Source organism: Manduca sexta, unplaced genomic scaffold, assembly GCF_014839805.1.
Source record: "Manduca sexta isolate Smith_Timp_Sample1 unplaced genomic scaffold, JHU_Msex_v1.0 HiC_scaffold_1656, whole genome shotgun sequence".
Taxonomy (NCBI): Eukaryota; Metazoa; Arthropoda; class Insecta; order Lepidoptera; family Sphingidae; genus Manduca; species Manduca sexta.
The window spans coordinates 1-16,065 of NW_023592542.1; the positions used below are offsets into that span (position 1 = coordinate 1).

The 16,065-nt window shown below is 40.0% G+C and overlaps 4 protein-coding genes across 4 annotated transcripts; 1 reads left to right on the forward strand and 3 right to left on the reverse strand.

Moving 5' to 3' along the window:
* Positions 1–1,398: 1,398 nt before the first annotated feature.
* On the reverse strand, positions 1,399–2,559 carry LOC115450553 (cytochrome b5). Its single transcript, XM_030178611.2, has one exon. It carries the CDS (start codon positions 2,205–2,207, stop codon positions 1,824–1,826), a length of 384 nt encoding a protein of 127 aa, XP_030034471.1. The 5' UTR covers positions 2,208–2,559; the 3' UTR covers positions 1,399–1,823.
* Positions 2,560–3,586: 1,027 nt separating this feature from the next.
* On the reverse strand, positions 3,587–4,640 carry LOC119191569 (cytochrome b5-like). Its single transcript, XM_037445459.1, has one exon. It carries the CDS (start codon positions 4,300–4,302, stop codon positions 3,916–3,918), a length of 387 nt encoding a protein of 128 aa, XP_037301356.1. The 5' UTR covers positions 4,303–4,640; the 3' UTR covers positions 3,587–3,915.
* Positions 4,641–7,326: 2,686 nt separating this feature from the next.
* On the forward strand, positions 7,327–12,275 carry LOC115450556 (integrator complex subunit 9). Its single transcript, XM_030178615.2, is given in 7 exon segments — positions 7,327–7,543; positions 8,039–8,230; positions 8,532–8,734; positions 8,802–8,874; positions 8,876–9,668; positions 11,298–11,493; positions 11,727–12,275. Coding segments are annotated over 7 exon segments (1,956 nt in total). The 5' UTR covers positions 7,327–7,534; the 3' UTR covers positions 12,217–12,275.
* A 275-nt stretch (positions 12,276–12,550) lies between these two features.
* LOC119191568 (leucine carboxyl methyltransferase 1-like) lies at positions 12,551–16,059 on the reverse strand. The gene is made up of 3 exons (XM_037445458.1): positions 15,885–16,059; positions 14,729–14,912; positions 12,551–14,005 (listed from the first exon to the last, which is right to left on the reverse strand). The coding sequence occupies exons 1-3, from the start codon at positions 15,912–15,914 to the stop codon at positions 13,452–13,454; spliced, it is 768 nt and encodes a 255-aa protein (XP_037301355.1). The 5' UTR covers positions 15,915–16,059; the 3' UTR covers positions 12,551–13,451.
* Between the last annotated feature and the right edge of the window lie 6 nt (positions 16,060–16,065).

A 16,065-nucleotide genomic window follows, 5' to 3' on the forward strand; every position in this document is an offset into this window, starting at 1 on the left:
GTTGGTTTATCACATTTAGTTTAACATTATATCAAGCTATAACCTATACGTATTAAAATAGGTAGACGGAGGTAGACGTAATAAAATAAATAATTAAAGGTATTTCTTGGTCTGGGTTAGTACGCAGAATGCACCGAGCAAGCAATCCACAGCTTGAAACCACTGACCACTATACTAATAAACTATTAATTACACAGCAAGATGTTTAGTAAAGTTAAGTACCTATAGTTTATTATTGAACGTTCAAAAGAAGCAGACAGTACAAAACTCCGAAGTCTAGACCGCTCGAGTGCATAAAATTAAATGCAAGTCATGCGAATACACCTGTTTACATTAAGATACCTGTTAATAATGAGTTTGTACTAACGACCCGCTCGACGACCGATATCTGGTAATACCACATACCAATATGGAATGCCTTTACTCGCTGCCATAAACGCAAACATGCCTTAAACAAGGTTACTTTACCTATTTTTGTAAAATATTGCTTTCAAAAACTCTTGAAGATTACGCCACTTAAACCCAATTTTTCTATACTGCGCAATATGTTATTTACAAAGCCCCAAATTATATGTTGCTTCACTGTTAGTTTAGTTGTGTAAATACTTACTCTCATCGTCCTCCTACGAAGGTAAAGGGAGTATCATTGCATAATATTAAACACACATTTGGTCACAGGCGAATGGCATAACAGGATAATCTTTGCATTTCTGTTTTAATGGGTTTTTACCCCAAGCGGTTTATAAAGACAGTTTAACATTGTCCCGGCATTCTACTGTTCCTATACCTATATAATTTGACCAAACAAATCATTTTGCACGCTAGCATATTGACAGATAAGTAATTTGCGGAAGTCGATATTTCAAATCATCTTCATTCCATTTACATACTATGTAGTCGGGGGACACGAATTACTTACATAATAAAACATTTGCTGAAATCATTAGGAAAAAAAATATAAGTGGCCACTTTGCATATCTAAAAAGATTCAATTTTCGTTGTCATGCAAACACAAAAATTCATTCTGCCATAGCCACACGTGTTATATAATTAATGCCTCAAGAAATATAAAATATGACCAAAACATATTTAGTCATTGTTTTCGCATAACACAATAGCAGAGTTCACAACCTCGCCAATAACAATAAAGGCTGGGTAACGATCATAAAATACGGCCTCAGCAATCATGTTAACTAGATCTACATACAGATATCTTAGGTTACTGTTACTTTGCACACAGGTCGAGTATAACAAGGGACATTTCAATGTCACATGACCAAGGAATGCACGGCCTATTTTGTTGACTAATATTTATAACAATACACGGAAGACATCAGTCAATACCAATTATTTGGATGACTAAACTCATAGAAGAATTTGGTATATGAAAATATCATGTTCAAAAATATAATTTATTTAAGAAACTTAACAATGTTTATCTTTACATCTAGATAATTTCACAATATTTTCAGTAAAGATACTCGTCAGTCAACCTGCGTCGAGCAAAAACAAGACGTCAGGAAACTGTTCCACATCACCACACTGTGTGGTTAACACTCACCGGTATAGATTAAAAAGTATAATATAGCACTAACAGCCGGTGTAATATGTACCGGTCCATATAGGTTAAGTACCACACTAAGTTCCTTTTAATCATCACATTGGTCACTACACTCTTCACTCCCTGTAGTGTCAACCGTATCCCTATTTCGCAATTAATTAACAAATACAATAATTAAATACCTACATCACATCTTTTGTATCAAAATATGTACATCAACATTAGTGTAGAGGTATGTGGAGAAACGCCGCGGCGCCGGCCCCTAACCAAACAGGTACGAGTATAGGAGCGTCACGACGACGCCCAGGAACACGGGGAACTTCCACGAGGTAAGGAAGCCGTTGTCTCCTTCCGTCTTGGTGTCCTCCCACGCCACGTGCTTCTTCTTCACCTCGACACGATCCTCAGCCACCACTTCGCCGATCACATATTTCTTCATGAGCTCCTTTGCGTCGAAACTATGGCCTACGTCATCGAAGTCCTCGGAGGCGTCCTTCCCAGAGGCATGCACTAGCACCTCATGCCCGCCGGGATGCTCATCCAGAAACTTCGTGACATTGTACACAATGTTGTCGATAATGAATACCGTTTCGGACTTGTTATCCCATTCAGCAATTTGTTTCCTGGTGAATGTCTTTTCGGCCATTTTAAGCGTGCGCGCGCGCTGATCGACGTGGTTCGAGTACTACTGTCGGCCGTGAGGAGTGACGAGTGCCAATGAACGCCCCTCCTCCCCTGGCGGCGGTTGCGCTCCTCTCCACCTGCGTCTCTCCTCCCGCTTCTGATAACACAAGTGTTTATCTATTTGTCTTCTCAGCGTGACTTACCAGTCTGGTTTTTTTTTTTTACTTAACCGATATATGTACTTGTCATCGATGATACTATATCAGTTATAGTCGCGCTTCGCACAACAATATGTCGAAAAGAATTATCAAGATCATAGGATCGCAAGCGCAGGCACTCGGCGCGCCGTGTATACGCGACACCGGTTTCTGAACGACTAACCAGACATGGACCAATGACCAGTCGGTAGTAAATGCAATATACGATATCGTGAGTTACACGGGTTGTGCACGCAAGAGTATTTCTCGTTTGTGCTTCACTGACAACTACTAAATTAGATGTTGATGTTGAATGATCGAAGATCAAGGACGGTGGGTTTTGATTTAATTAAACTATTAAAGAAGTTTACAGGTGGGATAGAAACAGCCTACAGATTATGCCTCACATAACATTTACAAACAACGAATTACATGCTCTAATTAATTATATAAATATTCCAAAAAAATCGGATGTTAATCAAATTTCAACAGATATAATTTTGATACAGCCGAAATACAAATTCTTAAATAAAATTGGTAAAGTTCTAGTAATTCATTCCAGATTCATATACTATAACAGTAATTCTAATTGTCGCTTCGAATAGCTTAGTGCTAAATTTGGCATTTACTACATACTTACAAACTTACAAAGTAATTATATTTTTTATGTGCTCCATACGGCGTTCTACCGGCAAATTGCTAACTTCTGCCCCTACATTCTAGTTCACCTTGAAGGTAATGTAAAAACGCCAGGAACCGAAAAAAAATTGAGACGGAAGTTCTGTGCTCTTCAGTTATAAATTGAAGATGTTACTTTGTTTAATAAATGGGTGGAATAATTATAAAGTTATCTTGTATGTTTATCTCATCTCAAATCGAAGCATGACAATTGACGCAACATAACATGACGTAACAACTAACCAACGTCGTCCGGTCGTCACGAAACTCTTAAAGGAAATTAAGAAAAAAACAGATTACCAACAAAACACCAAATATAACCTTTATTGCTAAACTTTGTTCCACAATACTTATTACAGATTCAATGCGGAATTCTGTGCCGATGAAAAGTGCCACCAAGTAATACGGAGTACACTTCAATCGAGATCGTTTTATATTCAATAAAACTATGGCATTTATTGTTCTTGAGAATGCTTTAAAAAGAATTCTATGTAATAGTTTCAGATAGGCCAATTGGACTTTACTTATGGAGATTATGGGACGAGTTTACAAAAATCCAATCTTTATGCTTCTCTTGCATTGGTGAGTAGGTAACTAGTATAAAATTAATTGCGTCTAAAACCATCAGCTTAGGTCGCGCCTTGTCTATTTATAATCAGTCAGGATAAGTGTAATATACATTATACATGTTAAAAATTAAGTACCTTATTCCTATACACATATTTTATTTTATGTAACTATTTAAACAATCACCATTCCTTTTAAATCACGTCCACCAGTCACCGTGGAGCACGTCGATTCCAATAACACCGCAGTCTACACCTCACATAATATTACGTCTTAGATGTGTGAATATCACTGAAACAGATACATGTAGAGCAGCGCGGAGATCCCGGCCATCACCAGCGGAGGGCCCCACACACTCAGCAAGCTCGCCAACGTCAGCTCGTCGTGTTCTTGAACAGCGTACGCCTCGCGTGGCTTCACCTCCCACTTGTCCTCATCCACCACCTCGCCAATCTTGAACTTTTCGCGCCACTCGAATGCGGTGTCACTATGACCCACGTCGTGAAAGCACTGCGACGCGTCTTTACCAGCATTGTCGAGGAGTATCTCCGCTCCACCGGGATGCTCCTCCAGGAACTCGGTCACGTCGTACACTATGTTGTCGATGATGATGACCGCGTCACGTAAGGTATTTCGCGATTCCAACGAGCTGCGCGTAAACTTGGTGAGAGCCATGGCGCAGGGCACGTCGGACACGGTAGGGTGACGTTCAATGATAGCTTTACGGTATACCAACTTGCCACCACTCTATTCGAAGGTAATAGGGAGAGTTGCTGCGTAATTTGGGCTGCCACTTATAATCTAACAAGTGGTAAGGTGCGTACGAGACGGAGTAACGTGCACGACTGTATTGCCGCCGCATACTAACTACTTTTCTGACATGAATATGCAACATGTGCTAGTTACGTACTAATTTATTGTTTAATTCATAAAGGTTTATGTTACATTCAATTATTTTCGAGCATTATTAAGTTAGACACTTACTGTTTTGCTACTATCCGTTTTTGGGACATTTAAAATAAACTACTATCGTCATCTTTGCGTGGCGTAAAACCGGTTAATATATTACATAGGCGAACGAAGGTGAAGTTGTACACTCTTGACAACAGTGACCTTGAATGTGGCAATAAATTAAAGTAATGGTGTGGCCTGAGATGACCTCCGTTTTACGATCCGTTGTCTAACGTCAATGGTCACCATCCCGTGCAAATCCTTATAAAAACATAGTATTGCCGGACCTCGGAATCTAGAAGTTTGCACTGACATGTTTAATTTTTAAAAATCTAACAAACTGCCATGCACACTTACTACATTTGGTACAGCTCAACGCTCTCGAGTTCTCTACTTGGCAGGTCGCATGCCCGCCAGGCGCCACCCTACAGTGCGACACAGGTGTTGGCTCGTACTTCGAATGGGCCCCATTTATCAAATACATAGGTACATTTTTAAAAATGAAAACCCGATTTCGGAGCAAACAAAAATGTTTCCGTTTGAATTATTCTGACCTAAATACAGTTCTACGTGTGAGAAACACGAATTGTGGTTCTTCTACACGGTACCAGTCCGAGTCTGTATTTGTGCCCGAAATGGTGATAGGCTCGTCCCTTTATTACATCATGGGATCCGTCCCGTGGAATACTCGGAGCGAAAACTGACAGCTGTTGTACCCCTGCCTACCCCTTCGGGGTAAAAGCATGAATGTGGGTGTAATATAATAATAATATAATTATATCAGCCCTGTACTTATTATATACCGTCCCACTGTTGGGCACGGGCCTCCTCTACTACTGAGAGGGATTAGGCCTGTGAATGTGTGTGTATGAGCATAAAATGTATATACGAGTAAATATGTGGTACTTTATGTTTTTGTTGAAACATTCAGTCTTTTCAGAATTATTTACCTAATCCCCCAGCATCCCAATACCCATCCTTGTGCCTTTTAGCCGGACAAAACCTTTACTCAGGAAGTGAGATATTCTGGGATGTAGTTATCACTTACCATGAGTTGACCCCAGACCCATTACTCTTTAGTCCTATTCCTTCCTTCTAGTAAAAGTTGAGCCAATTATACCGGCAATAAACTATTTGACTTTTCTCACGTGGGTTTGAGGCGCCAACCCGTCGCTGTAGCTACCATAATTTTAACTCTTCATTTAATATTACAATCAATAAATAAATCAGTCTCTGCCGTAAGTACCTACATAACTTTTTTGGAAAATTAAACAAGACACCCATGACACGGCGATGTAGCAAACGCAGCACGTAGGTAAGGTAAGCGTAATGGATACAAGGGTGCAACGAATATAATTTTTATCCCAAAACCCTGAGGCCATACCACGGTCTCACCACCCCGTGAACCTTGCAGTACTATTTGTGAGCACAATTGAAAGATTTCTCTGTTAAAGTTCCAGTGAAAAGTTAATGAAGCAGCGAATAGAAAAGTACCTACAAGAATGAAAAGTACCACAAGAATGACAATAACTTTCGAATGATCTAAGATCGTTCTCTTGAAGCCTGCGGTTGCACATCAACGCGCGGTTTGGTATACCTAGATCAGTTTGGTTACGAACCTTTATCAATGTGCGTTGAAACACAATGACTCAAGTTCAAACCAACAGAGGCGGCCTTTTGGAGAGGCAAAGAGGGGAGGCCTCGCAGGACCTTTTTTACGTTCTTACCGACGAAACTGTTAAAACAGAAGAACGTTTTCTTACTCTGCTCGGGGCCTCGCGTCTGTTTCTTTTTGCTTTCGCCTGGGGCCTCGCGTCGTTTAGGGCTGCCACTGCAAACCAACATGACAAATGTATTGGAAGTACCTTATCAATCTAAAACAGTAAAATCGTTACAAGCTCTAAGTAATAAGTATATATCGTCGTTGTAAACTAAATAACTCGGATTTTGGCCATTTTGGACTTCCATCACTTTTGTGTTGCCCAAAACATGGCGCATATTATGGCCTAAAGCATTTCATTATCTTATCCCGTTTCGAAATTATAGCTTTTTTATGTTAAAGTGGAGAAACAAATATATTCAAATAATATATATTTTGTTGTAGAAAAAGTAAATAAACTGCGACTTATAATCTGTTCAATAGTAAAGAAATTAAATAAAATGAGTTGTTTAATTCTTCCTCGAGTCTATTGTTTAAAACAAAATTAATCAAGTGTATAGAAGAACTAAACAACTTGATTTGTTTAATTTAGGCATTGAAAATCCTAATGGTATTCACTTTAATAAACTCTATACCTAATTGTAATTATTAAACCTTATAATTACTTTACCATATGATTTCTAGTGTGGCAAAACTAAATAACTATACGAGTTATTTAGTTTATTTCAGCAAACTTACAAAACATTGTCGTGGAACAATGAAATAAGAAGTTTTTATTTTTTTATATTTTTTTTCTTCAGGTCAGAGTTTTTTTTGTTAATGCATAATATAATAGATAATAAGACCCAAGATATATAAAAATGCCGACATTAAATTATTTATAGTTTTTTAGTAATGCTTAAAAATAACGAAAAAAAAAGTTAATAGCGTTTATCTCGAAACTAGAAATTTTGAGTTCATTAGTTCTCCACCTACAGCGACGATATACTTGGGTAACATAATGAAAAATATAGTGTACAGTTTCATTTCACCGGTTTCTAAAATTATTAATTAAATTTCGACTCAAAGGACAATACTACAGAGCCGTAAAATTATAAAAAAAATCTACTACTGCGTCGACATTGACAGCCATTTATTTTTGTTTTGAATAGATTATGATACGATAATAAAAGCGTAAACTTGATTCTAATTGATAAGGAAGGACGTATACACAAGACGAATGTGTAATATATATTTAAATTAATTTGTAACATTATGATATCAAAAAGTTTATGTTTGAGGTTATAAAACAACAACATGAAACTTGTAAGTATTACTTACCTGATCATTATACTATTTGTAATCTATCATAGACATAAGTATAAAGGAAAATGTTAAAGACCTTCTTTGAAAAACAGTAACAAAAGATTTATTTAGTGGTGAAGCTATAAGCTAAGTGTTCACTGTTATTACCATCTATATGTATTTGACTAAGTCGTTGTATATTTGCTATTGATACTTACACGAAAGTAGCATGTCATTATTGAATTAGAACTTACAATTAACAGGAAGTCTATACTGACTTAATATATGTTGTAAGTCATAATATTATAAGTGTTGCCCATTATTTTTTTAAAAAGGGCACGGCAAAGTAATCCTTCTGCACTTGATGGTAAATGAATGGGAGTAAAATTGAATGTCGACTGACAAGAAATGATTACCCCTCGACAGTCTACACAATTATGCCGGCCTCTACGAACCAAACAATATTTTAGCGGTCATTATTGTTTTGGTTGAATACATTATTGTTACTGTTTTCAGTACTGCCTAAGTAGCGATGCATCGAAGCCATGCTTCGTGCTGTCCTTCAAGGAGTTGCTGATAATGCTGGATTGTGGTCTGTCAGCACACTCTGTGCTAAATTTTCTACCTTTGCCTCCTGTTCCAAGCACCAGGCTAGCCTCCCTACCGAACTATACACCGCCACATCATAATGATCCACTACTTGAGGGGGTAAATAAAACATTATGCTTACTTTGTGTTTTTTTTTATTAGAATGCATTAATCTGCAGATCTGCTGCTTTAATTCTGTATCTGTTTAATTCAAAGTTACATTATTGGTGAATACTATAGGATACATTTATACCAAACAAATTTTTACAGCCACATAAAAAAATAAATATTAGCACAATAATATATAAAAAATGTGGATCAGTATTTTAGACACTAAGTTAAAAAGATTTCACCAATCTCAGTAAAGCTAATATTTTTTTTTAGTACATCACATTTATTTGGTTTCTTTGTATCACTTCAGGAACTAAAGGAATGTTGTGGAAGAGTATTTGTGGACAGTATTCCAGAATTTTGTCCTCCTCTGGACAAAGTGGTGGATTTTTCTCAACTGGATGTCATTCTCATCTCCAACTACACTTGTATGTTGGCATTGCCATTTATCACAGAAGAAACTGGATTTAAAGGACAAGTGTATGCAACAGAGCCCACACTGCAGATTGGAAGGTAACTAAACTGCTTTTGCAATGTTGGTTATGTTTGGATATGAGTAACTTGCAGGGTCTGAATGCAGGTTCTACCTGGAGGAGCTCTCAGAATGGGTGTCAGCGAGTGGCGAGGATAGTGGTGCGGCAAAGCGATGGAAGGAAGGCGGTTCACGTCCTCCCGCCGCCGCTGGCAGATGCTGTGCGCCCGCGTGCTTGGCGCCGTCTGCTGGCGCCGCAACACATCGCACGCGCACTATCCCGCGTGCGTGTCGTCGGCTACGACGAGCGTGTCGACATCTACGGCGCGCTAGACGCCACAGCCGTCAGTTCCGGCTTTTGTCTCGGCTCCGCCAACTGGGTGCTGCGCTCTGCTCACGAGAAAGTCGCGTATGTGAGTGGATCCAGCACGCTGACGACGCACCCGCGGCCAATCAACCAGGCAGCGCTGCGCGGTGCAGACTTGCTTATCTTAGCAGCGCTGACGCAAACGCCAGCACACAACCCGGACCACATGCTGGGCGACTTGTGCGTGCACGCTACGGTAACGTTGCGCGGCGGCGGCTCAGTACTATGTCCAGTGTATCCGAGCGGCGTGTTGTACGACTTGCTGGAGTGTCTATCGGCCCACTTAGAAGGTGCAGGTCTTGCGCACGTGCCGCTGTACGTGGTGTCGCCGGTGGCGGACTCGTCGCTGGCGTACAGCAACATCCTGGCGGAATGGGTGTCGGCGACCAAGCAGGCGCGCGTGTACGTGCCGGAGGAGCCGTTCCCGCACGCGGCGCTGGTGCGCTCGTCGCGGCTGCGGCACGCACGCGCTCTGCACGACGACGCGCTCAGTGACTTCCGACAACCTTGCGTACTGTTCTGCGGACACCCCAGCCTGCGCTTCGGTGCCGCCGTGCACATGGTGGAGCTCTGGGCCTCCAACCCGCTGCACGCCATTATCTTCACTGGTAAAATCTTGTTTATAATACCCTCACTACCTATTCTATTTCTTAATGCTTATTAATTCAAAACTTCATAATACCGCCCTGGTTGTTTTCTGGAATTGAATTATAAAAACGAGAGTAACATAAATTAGTAGCTTAATGCAATTATTTATTTGAAAGTAGTGTAAAAATTTTGATAATTAAGAAATCTAATAGGGGACCGGACAAATTTTCAGAAGGTGTTTTAAATTGATCATTGTGGATATAAATAGCCAAGAAAAATAGTATTTTGCACAAATAAAGCTTAAAAAGTACATAAAACCATGCCTAAATGTTAAATAGCTATAATTCCCGCGCAAACGCTACATTATGTCATTTCGTCTCGTGTGACGTCATACGTGGATAAAGCAACTTGACAAGTCTTGTCATTTGAACAGTGATTCAATAATGCCAGATTAGGGTTATTTACCCTAGATTTAGGGTAAAACTGAATCAGCAGGGTATTTTTTTTTATGGTAATTTTTGGGGTAATTCTACGAGTTAAGGTATTAAAGCTATTGTTTCACGGTATTGTAATAAATATTGAGCTTAGAGAAAGATGTTTCCTACAAAAATTGTAGGCCATGAAACAATTATAATTTTTATTCAATACAATATTAGTGTACAGCTAGTTCTTCCTAATAAAATGAGATACTTAAATTAATAATTATTGAAGTGGAAGTGAAGAAAGAAGTGGCGTCTGCATAGATAAGGATATAGAAAAAAAAGTACCGAATTATTTATGATTGGTTTAAGGGTAAAATTTTAAATTCCAAATAATCCTGGGGTAAAGAGAAATTATGATCTGGCAACACTGCATAGACTCTCAGGCAATCTCAGGTTACTGTGTAACAACCAGAATTCTATATAAATAAATATTCTATTCCATATCATGTGGCAGCTAAAACATAAATAAATACATCTCATAACCATAACCTCCCTGGGTGTACAAATGATTTAATTAATTGAAATTTTCATCGATTTATTTTAAACCGAAACACTATTTTTTTATTTACTTACATCAAAGTGATCCTCACAGAACTAAATCGGTGAGTCTGCAGACATTCCGTCGTAGGTTCGTCTTGCTAACTGCAACCACTTTATTCGTATATCTGCTTTTCGTGGTACATCAATAAATAATTTGTTTGGTAAAGATATAGAAGTATTATTACATTCAGGTACGACGCACCAACGATATTTTTTGCGGTCCATTATGATTAACGATTAAACAATCTGTAAACGTTAAGCTGGAAGATAGTAACAACGTCCCGTATAAATTAATATTAATTATTAGAGCAGTTCTGTGCCAAAAAACATCTTTAAGCATTAAAATAACACAACGCGGTATGACATCCAGATGACGTCTGTTTGTTTACATTTTACCCACGTGTGACGTCATGCGCCGTGATTGGTGTTTCATTTGCCGTAAAGAATAGACTAAAAATATTATAATTATTGTATTTTATTTATTGATTTAAAAATACAAATCACAACTCTTTACAAAAACAAATATGAGATAATATTTTTAATATTACAAACTTTACTTTAAACTGAATTTCAGATTTTTTGGTAATACCTGTCCGGTCCCCTATTGTTTTTTTTATCGTTCGCCAGAGCCCGACTTCCCGCACACGGAGGCGTTGGCGCCGTTCCAGCCGATAGCCATGAAGGCATTCCACTGCCCGATCGACACGTCGTTGAACTACTCACAGGCCAACAAGCTGGTACGCGAACTGAGGCCGCGTGAACTCGCGCTGCCCGACCAATACGCGCCGCCCGCGCCCGCTTCCTCCTCCGCGCCGCCTCCCAGGTGCCTCCATTATAGTCATCGATAATTTACTTTAAATTTACCTATATAAAAACACGATACCTCTTTATTACTATTACAATTTTTATTTTAGTTGTTAATAACTAATTACATAGCAACATTAACTTCGTCCCACCAACGTGGCGTGAAAATTCTGGTTAACAAAGTGACACGCTCTATCCAAGCTCACTAAGGTCCACCTTTACTGACTGCTGGACTGTACATTTTTTTCACAGAGAGACAAGTCGACCGCACATTTCTGCGGACGTGCCCACGCTGGTGGTGCGGCGCGGCGCGGCTCTGCGCGCGGGCACGAGGCGAGTCGCAGCGCGCGCCACACTCAGCGGCTCGCTGGCGGCACGTGTCGCTGCTCGCGAGCTGCGCGCCGGTGTGCGCGGCGCTCCGTTACGCGCCTCCCTCAGTCTGCGCGACAGTCGCCTGGAGCTGCACTCTCCCCCGCCCGGCGCACCGGGTGCTGCGCCCGCGCCGCCGCCGCGTCTGCAGTGCGCGCCGCCCGATGTGGATGCGCTGGAGCGCGAGCTGGTGCGCGCGGGAGCGACAGACGCCCGCGTGGAGCGCGGCGCGGACGGCTGCATCCTGCACCTGCCGCGCCACGACACGCTCGTGCACGTGGACCGGCTCGCCACGCACGTGTTCTGCGAGGGCGGCGCCGACGTGAGACAGGCGCTGCGCCGCGCGCTACACGCATGCGTGCCACATCTCTAGCGCGCCTCCCACACACTTTTGTATTAATAAGTACTAATAAATGACTATTACTATGTAAATGTGATTAATTATTGCAACAATTCATGTAGTATCCATCCCACGAATCAGTACATGCATTTTGTTTAATGAGAGAGCAGTAGTCTGCAGTCACCGAATTTAGGTAGAAGCGGTTCGGGCGATCGTTCGGCGCACCAGATCCTAGAGAGGACGCAAAAAAAGGCTTGCCGAAAAATTGTTGACTAGGAGAACCCAAGTAGTTACGTCAGGTCCTAGAGAGAATACCCTGGATTAATTGGATTGTCTCAGGTAGTTAATTTTAAATAATAAAGCCAGGTTTACTCGATACAGCGTTTATTCCATAAATAAATATTTAACACTTATGTATGTAATAATGATAAAATAGACTAATTATAGACATCCGAACGAATGAGTTGTCGGATGAGAGCTGGCGTTGGTAGTCGCTCTGCGTGCCGCACTCGCACGAGTTAAATGGCGACAGAACGTGCTCAATATTACAAATACATACTTCCATTAATACGTTTTATCAATACGAACGCAAATATCTAACGAAATTATTAAATATAGCACAGTGCTGACTCGTAACGATGACGCGACGTCGACTTAAAATTTACCGATATAAATATATTAGCTTACGAGTTTTGGGGTTGCCAGTTTAACATATTTTATACATCAACAGACAGGCCAAACAAAATCTTATTTTTTTTAAACAATATTCACAAAACATAACAAGCTCGTATCTCAAATAATAATAAAAATCTGTTAGTATTTCACTGTTTTAATCCATCTTAACATGTAGAGCAGGAGCGGATAACTTTAGGCAAGTGCTGGCCTTTAAAATCTCTGTACTTTAATACAAAATTGTTGTAAAATAATTATTCTGGATATGTACCAATCACTTATACCAGCGCGGCAGTGGGCGTTGGGCGGAGATTGTGTGGAAACGAAGCAAACTACAGATCATTGATCACTTATCAACTGCGTAATAGAAAATTATGTTATTATTAGTGGATACTCATTAAATCTAGGGGCTAATATGACAAACGCGCAATATTATACGGTTTTTATAAACGTCCACATGATACGCGAAGGCGAAAATTGAAAAATACGTATTTTATTATAACTACCAAAATAATTTCAACCTCCTCGACAGTATCTACACACGGATATTCTGCGTTTCAATGGCGAACGGAAAGCAAAATCACAGCGGAGCGTGTTTACGCATTGAGGTCCATGTCCGCGAAGATGTCGCCGCGCGTGGCCACCGTCAGCGCGTAGTGCGAGTTCAGCTGCAGCAGCAGCTCGCGCTCGTCCAGCATCTCCAGCGCCTCCACGCGCGCGCGGTCCTCCTCGGGCAGCGCGCGCCACACCGTGTGCATGTCCCACGAGCGCGCCGCCTGGAACCCCAGCGACAGCATGCGCTGCGCCTGCGCCGCTGGCTCGCGGCAGTACCCCTCGCCGGCCAGCGCGCATCCGCGTGCACTCAGGTTGCGCACCATCACCTCGCCGAACTTGTCGCCCAGGTTGCACTGCTCGTACACCAGCAGAGCGCACCGCGGGAACGTAGACGACAAGTGACGCAAGAGGGCGTGAGCCGCGTCGGGCCGCAAGTATACCAGCACACACTCGGCTAGTACGAGTGTGGGAGCATCCGGCGAAACGCCGGCGCCGGCCAGCTTGCGCCGTACCTCGCCCAGGCAGCGTAGGTCACAGCTCACTAGGTGGTATCCATCCGAGTGCAGGTCGCCCTCGCGAATCATCACCTCGCCATCTGCGTCAAGTGTAAACATGGAGATGTACATTTATAATTATAAGTACTATTCAAGCTGCATAAAGGATCATTAAGAGTTTAAAAAATATATTCAAAGTAAAAAAATTAAAACTTTTTAACAAATTTTAACCACCTTGAAAAACATCACATTGTCGTAAACTGTATATAGTTCGGTTTTTAGTGGTTTTGAAGGCGGTTTAATTTTGTGAAGAAGAAAAACATTTTTTGCTTTTTTTTAGGTAAAAAATAGACTTTATTGATGGTGTAATTCTATTGCGCACATGGAATGACTATTGCGCACATGGTATGACTATTGCGCACATGGTATGACTATTGCACTGAGACGTTAACCGCTGCCTACCCCTGAAAAGGAGAAAAGGTGTAATGCTATGCATATATATATTTATATATGCCCAATGTAGATCCAATCAAAACCAACACAAGCAGATCACAGAAAACTCAAAGGAAAACAAAATTTGCAATTTGATTACTTGGACAACATATTATTTCAGTTTAAAAACTAATATAAAAAGAAAGGAAGTTTTATTGACTACTGAACCGATATTAAAAATATTTCTTTTAGACCAATGTGGAATTATAATATCCTACATGTTTTTTTTTTCAAATTGGTTAATGACTGACTTGAGTTCAGAGGTAAAAATAAAAAATTACACACATCAAATTGACAATCTCAAGGTTGTTAAAAAAAGCACCATACATTACCTTCATTGCTTATTTTCTCAAGCAGCTGCTTGTTGCGTTTGATGATATGAGACTTCTTGCTGGTAACCGCTTGGAAATCTAACTCAACAAAGTTCCCCACAGCCTGGGTGCTATCCTTCAACCTCCAGTACAGTGTGTCAAAGCCGCAGCCCAAATTGATAATTTGACATTTTGTGTCACATCTCTGCAATCATATATTTAAATTTCTATGATTTTAGCTTTTTTTTTTTAATAAACAAACCCCATCTTAATACTCAACCAGATTCCGAGAATTAACAAATAAAAAAATCATGTGTAAGTGTAAGTCTAAAACTTGGTTCCTTTACTACCATTTTGACATAAATAGAGGAAAGGATTGGGAGCCTTTAATGAAAATGGCGGATTATGGATTTCTTGGTAAGCTTAGTTACATCGAAACAATACATAGGATGTTCAATGTATTTGGATGATAATGATGCTTGAAAGGTGTCTATCTAAGCGGCAATCAGTAAATTTTACGCAGAGTGCTTTAAAGTTTTGATTTTAATATAAAAATTCATAACAATTCAACTTTTAATTTTATAAAAATATTGTGTAATGTTATTAAAATTGTCCTAGATCAAATGACGCAGAAAAAATGGTGATTCAAAATATTTATATAATTCATTTTCAGTATATTTGTCGCTGAAATATTATTGCCTTTCAAGCGTCAATATACAGATGCTATGAAAACAATAGCCTATACAATTCAGCCATTTGTGTGTAATATTTGATATATTATGGAATATAAATATTATAATCAAATATAAGGACTAGTCATTCAACATTATATGTTTTTTAGCATAGTATAAAAATTGATACAAATATAATTTTAAATTATGATAAAAAAAAATAACATGCCCGAGAAAAATCTTTCACATATAATTCCTATTTAGTTTTTGAAACCTTTTATTTTGATTAATTCTCATCATAGTACTTATTGCGCAAAATTCAAATTGTACTATATACTATATAATATGATTACTAAGTATTACTTCAGGACATACGGGATGAAAATATATTATTTTAATCTTGGGACCAATAGGAGGATGTTGGTTGACCTATCGGCGCCTTTAATACGAGAGCGGGCCTGCAAAAGCCTATTGCCGGTTATCAAGACATGGTGAAATCTAGTTACCTCCAAAAACTGATGGATAAACATCTCCATAGCTCTGACACGCGCATAGTACCCTCGGTTGATCTCGGGTGCCTTTCTATCCACATGTTTTGCGAAGTATGTTATGTAGTCATCCTTCCAGTAGCCTAACTCAACCGCGCACCGCTTGCATTCTGTAGCGTCTGTGTTAGTCGCGATTATG

What these genes read in the sequence shown, in the direction of transcription:
- LOC115450553 (XM_030178611.2), bottom strand. Translation starts at nt 2,207, where the DNA reads ATGGCCGAAAAGACATTCACCAGGAAACAAATTGCTGAATGGGATAAC.
- LOC119191569 (XM_037445459.1), bottom strand. Translation starts at nt 4,302, where the DNA reads ATGGCTCTCACCAAGTTTACGCGCAGCTCGTTGGAATCGCGAAATACC.
- LOC119191568 (XM_037445458.1), bottom strand. Translation starts at nt 15,914, where the DNA reads ATGGAGATGTTTATCCATCAGTTTTTGGAG. An exon ending in TTATCCATCAGTTTTTGGAG is followed by an intron (nt 14,913 to 15,884) that starts GTAACTAGATTT and finishes ATATGATTGCAG; the next exon opens with AGATGTGACACAAAATGTCA. An exon ending in TGAGAAAATAAGCAATGAAG is followed by an intron (nt 14,006 to 14,728) that starts GTAATGTATGGT and finishes CACTTGACGCAG; the next exon opens with ATGGCGAGGTGATGATTCGC.